Here is a 5,835-nt window from a genome sequence, read left to right as displayed (position 1 = left end):
GGGATTCACTACGACGGCTTTTGTGACGCAAGCGTACGGGCTTGGCGCTGTGGGGCTGGTGTCAGGTGTCGTCAAAGTGAGGGCTGAACGATACAATGTGGTCATTCAGTCGGTGGGATACGAGCAGATGATTTCCAGCGAAGAGGACTTGTGGCCGGCCATTCAGAGCGCGCTTCACGGCCTACATGCGTTGCACCAGGCAGGCTTGGTTCACAGGGACATCAGATGGAAAAACATCCTCAAGCTTCCTGCTAGTAATGGGAGCTGGATGCTTATCGATCTTGAGACAGTGTGGAAGACAGACTGTACGCCCAGTTGCTGGCTTCGCGCCTGGGACGACAACACATTGGTCGATGGCGTCTACACGCGGTCCTCCGATCTGTATCTTGTTGGAAGGCTTATGGAGAGCTTTCGTGACCTGTCACCCGAGGCCAAGGAGTTTCAGGCTAAGCTTTTACGGCACGAGTTCCTGAGTGCTCAGGAAGCGCTCCGCGTTGATGGAAATGGGAAGTACTCTTTTAGCGTAGATGGTATAATATATATATATAGATTGAAATGTAACTCAGCTTTGTATCTGGTTTGGGTTTATTAATTTTTTTGTTTGCTTTGAGTTATACTTAGAATATACCATTTGTTTGTTGTTATTCATTCCGCTGGCTTGGACCAAAATAAGTCTTTACTGGGATAGAAAAGTTATAGCTAATAGTGCAATATAGAATAAATTAGTGTATATTATATGCTACTAAGTTTTATCATGAGCATCTATAAAATCTATATGAGTCTCTTTATAAAGGCAATAAAAAAATTCAAATTCAAATTTAATGATGATAAAAAAAAGGAATTTATCTTCCCCAATACTTGCATTATTATCTAATTGCATTATTGTGCATTTCCCTAGAGATGAATAATAGAAAATTTTACATAAATTTAACCTTATATACAATCAAAATGTCTAACATTATAAAATATGAAAAGAAAATCTATTTATCTTGGGTATACTATATCTCCCAACGGAGCTTTATATATTTAAAAGAGCAAAGACAACATATTCCAATCTAGATTCAGATATAGGATAGTGAAAAAACTGTTGCATTTCACAAGTTTTAGGTTTTGTGCAGTTTTTCTGGAAGCATGAGTAATAGATTGAGGCTCACACTCGGATGAGCAGGAGATGAATTTCAGACAAGTGAAAAAATTTCTGCAGTGGTGATGAGTGTGGTGGTGAAGCATTCCTAAACAACACCAATTTCAAGAATTTCAATATGCACTGCACAATATAGTAATATGGAGCATGGAGCATGTTTCTGAACTTAGTCTGAAACTCTCAACCTCAATCTCCTGATGAAAAGTACTAAAACTGTGTGTCACATTGCAAGAAACAAGCTTGTGTACTTTCAGAAGGTTTGTTCAGGACTCTTCAAGAACAAATGTTATCTCTGTTCTCAATTTGCTCCACCAGAGACTTATCAACATCATCACTCTCTACAAGAATGAATTCTACTTTCACCTGTAATTCAAGTGTTTCCTTTGAGTTTTCAGCAAGCCAATAGGACTTTGAAATGTCTGTAGACATTTTGCAGCTCCTGAGAAGTTTGCTGTCTGGCCTCCTTGGTCACCATAAATGCAAGTGTTTCCTTCAAAACTTGTGAGACAGGTACTCGCCCAACTTACGCAATTTGTCAGATGCAAGTGATATTTCTAAAGAGTGACTTACCAGAATTTGCAATTGTTCAGACAACAGATCGGACATGGAACAGTAGAAGCTACCTGCTCCTCTCTACTGCATTTCCTAGCATCCACTTGAGCACTACCCCAAAATGAGCATCAGGAACCAATGCAACACCCATAATGTGTAAACCACTTCCATTCCTTCAATTCCCTTGATTATCATATATGGTCCTTAACCTTTTCTTTGCATCCCCAGGAAATTTGAAACTCTAAAGGAAATGATAGTCTAGAGCATATCGATGATTTAAGATATGCTTTAAGATGATTCCATGTCTTGACTTTCTACTGCTTATTTTAAAGACAAATTACCTGGGCAACAGCTGCTACAAATGGGAATCAATAGACTTTTGTAGTCTCCAGACAATCTCTGCAAAGGTGGGCTGTTGATCCAAGCAGCTTTGATCAGCTTTGATAAGCTCATGCATACACTCAGTGCTTCTTTATGTGCTATGTAAGTGTCTCTATGATTTGTGTTCATCATTTCATCACGCATATTTTTATTGCAGGAGTATGGCACCTTTGAGTCCCTTCCAATTGAAATAAGCTCCTTGGATCATGGCAAGCATGTCAATCCTCCCTCTTGTCACATTGAAAGGCAAGCTATGTAAGTGACTATCTAAATTGTTTAGAAAGATAAGTTCAAAACCTTCAATGGATCATGATTCAGTAAATCCAATTACCAATTCTATATCTTCAAAGATAAAATTGTCTGAAAACTATATGTCTGATATCTTATTCCAGCTTGAGTTACAGCTTTTAATTTATTCTCTGACCAGAAAATCACCGCACCAGTGCCAGAATTGTGAATATGAAAGCAATGCGTGCTCCAATTCAAATGTTCTCCCATGCTCACACAGCAACAGATCTAATGTTCATCACATATCTTAGTTGGTTTGTGCGCTCAATGACACTGACTGGCAGACCATTTGGTATTTCCTTTAGCAGATCCCAAACTGCAATAGAAGCATTGCTACTGTAAGAACAAAAATATTATTTTTCTCTTGTGTTTTACCATTGCTGCTTAGGTCATGGGAGCAGCAGCGCTTACAATTTTCAGACTCAAAGTAGGAGCAAGTAACTAATTTTCCATTCTTGCCCTGTTTCTTCTTTTTTGTATTGTTTTCTAAAAGATTAAGTGAGTCAAGTATGCTTTGTAAGTCTGATTGGAAGCTTTGCTCAAGATGAAAAAGAAAACACTCTCTGGCACTGTCTAGCTTCCAGTGGAACTGTGGAAATGGATCAAGTTTCTCTATTTCCTCATCTTATTATGTCCCACTCATTGAATTGTGAATGATTAGGAAGCTCTTTAAATTTATGATAACGAATTAAATATACAAAATATTAGAAGTACTTTGGAATGATTCTGGCGAAAAAACTTTGAGGCTTGCAAAAGTGAACGCTCAGAAACAATCACATATGGAAGCAGTGTTTTAAAACTGATTACATGATCCTTGCATGTTTATAGTCTAGAAATCTACCCCTTGTCCCACTTGTCCATTTTGATTCTCTAGAGGGTGAGAGCATGCAGGAGCTGGAAGACTACGCCATTCAAAAGGCTGAGGAGACCACGGCTGCCACTTACAAAGCTCTCAATCTTGCTGAAGAGATCACTTCCATCATGTTTCATCAGATCTCTCACACTCATGATACTGTTGTAGACATTGATCATGAACTTAGCTAAGTCAGTGACTCTATCTTGATTTCTCTTAGCCATCACTTTTAAAAGTTTCATTGGATTCCATGGTGAGAAACTGCTTGGCAGTCTTGGAGGCCTTTTTTCGAGGACCAGACTCATAACATAACAGGACCAATACTTTCTCTAGGACCAATACATTCAAGAGAAAAGCCTATCATATGGCACAAAGAGCCACTTTGGGATTGAACTGAAGTAACTCCAGAGGTGTGACTCATCACACAGCAGCCCTTGCTGACTCATTGTTCATTGCTGTCCAAAGCCTCATCTTCTGTCACCTTGTTTTTGGCAGCTATAACTTGGATGTCCTCTCCTCTCGAGGCATGATATAACAGCATTTTTCTGGACCCAGCCTGTAGCGTTGCTGGTTCCAACAGAGACCTCTCTATAGATAGTGTCTCCTAGATTTCCAATCCTTCTCTCACTGAGTAGCAGGCGTCCAGATTGAATGAGCAGTAAAACTTGTTTAGAACTATTACTCAACCCTGCGATACTCTTTGATCCTGGGAGCTGTCGTGACCACGTGCTTCTTCCCTAAAGAAAACAATGTTCTGAAAGTAGGGCTTTGCAAAGGAACTCTACTGTGGAAGCATTGAAAGGATAAAAACCAGCACCTCATAGCTACCTCTGCATGGTATCATTAAACACTAGGAATCTAAGCAATAAGAAAGCTAGGAACGCAGCTAGGAGCATGAATGCTGGGCTACCTGTTTCAAATGGCAAGAGCATGAGTGGATATGTCAAGATTCATGCTTGAGGTTGAGCACTTGCCATGCGGTCATGTCCTTGGCGGGGAAGGACATGGCCATGCTGTTGCCATTCATGCTTTTCTCTAACTGTCAAAAATATTTTCTACACTAAGAAGCCAAATGCTGATACTTTTGGCAGTATGCCACAGACCAATTGTGCTCTATAGTCCTCCATGAGCTCTAGGCAAAACTTCCTTAAGGATCCAGAGCTATTGGAATTGTGGACTAGGTTTCTTTTTTTCTTTGCCAAACTGGCTCACCAAAAGTATTTTTAATGTGGAGAAGCCTAGCAAATGTCCAGATAAGGAAAGAGAACGTCATCTTGTACAGCACTTGAGGCTATCTTCTTTAACTTCGCAGTGGAAGTGTTTTTTAGCCATTGCTGTGCTAGAGTTTATTCTTCCAATCTGGGTGTTTTTCTATCAACTTTCTCAAAAGTATCCACTTTTGTTTCAGAATTAGAGGTAAACTAACCAAAGGCTTGAAGTGTCCACTATTTATTGTGGAGATTAAAGGAAAATTCACACAAGGCTTCAAGGCTGTAGTGCCTGTTTGGCTTCAATCAAAACTTGTCTGGGTAAGCTATGACAATTTAAAAATGTTAAATCTATTGACCACACAAATTCAGGAAATAACTTAGAACCTCAAAAAGAACAAATATCAATTCACTGAATCATTAAAGTATATTTTTATTTCAGAAAACTAATTTACATTTACAGAATTCTATATCTACTTCCTGGGATTCCTGGTTATTTTTTCCTGCTATTCTTTTTTTCATTTATTTATAAATAATTACAAATTAAAATGAAATTAATTATATTTAAACTTGATTTATCTTATAAAAGGCTTTGTGATTACTATTATTATATATAAGAGTTTAAATATAAAGGGCAATATTTTTTAAACAAAAGTACACAATTCTTTTTCAGGTTAAGGGTTTTAATAAACTATAAGTTAAACATTTTAAAGTTTTAATAGTATGGGGTTGAATGACCTCCCAAAAAGTTTAAATTCAGAAATTTATTCAAATAATACAAAACTTTTGGCTTTATATATAAAATGTGTTAAGAATTTTACCATCTCTTGTATTGCAAGTAGCTATTATGTATTTCGTAGATTTTGTCAGTTTATATTTTCTTAATATATCCAGCTTATGATGTTTAATGTAAATGTGGTAACAAACTAGATAAATTTACTTATGTATTTTTTTAAATGTAAAACCAGACACATAATAAAAATTCTATTCTTCTTTCGTAAACTATGCATGTTAAAAGAAATTTAACTCAATATGCAATTAAAATTAAAACTTCTCCAAACTAATTTATGCTAGTTTTGGATTTTGATCTGGTGATGCCACCAAAGACATACATAACCTATCATCTCATGGGTACAACTTATCATTGGTCAGATTAGCAAGGGCACTTATTAGTTTGGTAGTTTATAATTCTTTGGGTTTGTGAAAATTTAATTGCTTTTCAAACATGGCAGAAATCTTGTGGAATTTTTTAGGGTTGTGTACCTCATTACTATCTACATCATGTTTTTTATAAGTTATTTTATTTTATATATTATAATTACATTATCAATATATAATAAACTATTAGGTTAGTTTCTATTCTAATTTTATTTTAAAAGCATTTACATTGTTATATCCAGCTTATCATC

At 36.8% G+C, this 5,835-nt stretch overlaps 1 protein-coding gene across 1 annotated transcript; it reads left to right on the top strand.

The window, feature by feature from the left end:
• The first annotated feature begins 26 nt into the window (after positions 1 to 26).
• On the top strand, positions 27 to 3,409 carry LOC112344987. The gene is made up of 2 exons (XM_024670752.1): positions 27 to 523; positions 3,194 to 3,409. The coding sequence occupies exons 1-2, from the start codon at positions 128 to 130 to the stop codon at positions 3,407 to 3,409; spliced, it is 612 nt and encodes a 203-aa protein (XP_024526520.1). The 5' UTR covers positions 27 to 127.
• The last annotated feature ends 2,426 nt before the right edge of the window (positions 3,410 to 5,835 follow it).

The sequence above is a fragment of the Selaginella moellendorffii genome, unplaced genomic scaffold (assembly GCF_000143415.4).
Source record: "Selaginella moellendorffii unplaced genomic scaffold, v1.0 SELMOscaffold_6, whole genome shotgun sequence".
Lineage (NCBI taxonomy): Eukaryota > Viridiplantae > Streptophyta > Lycopodiopsida > Selaginellales > Selaginellaceae > Selaginella > Selaginella moellendorffii.
This window is presented reverse-complemented; position numbering and strand designations above follow the sequence as displayed.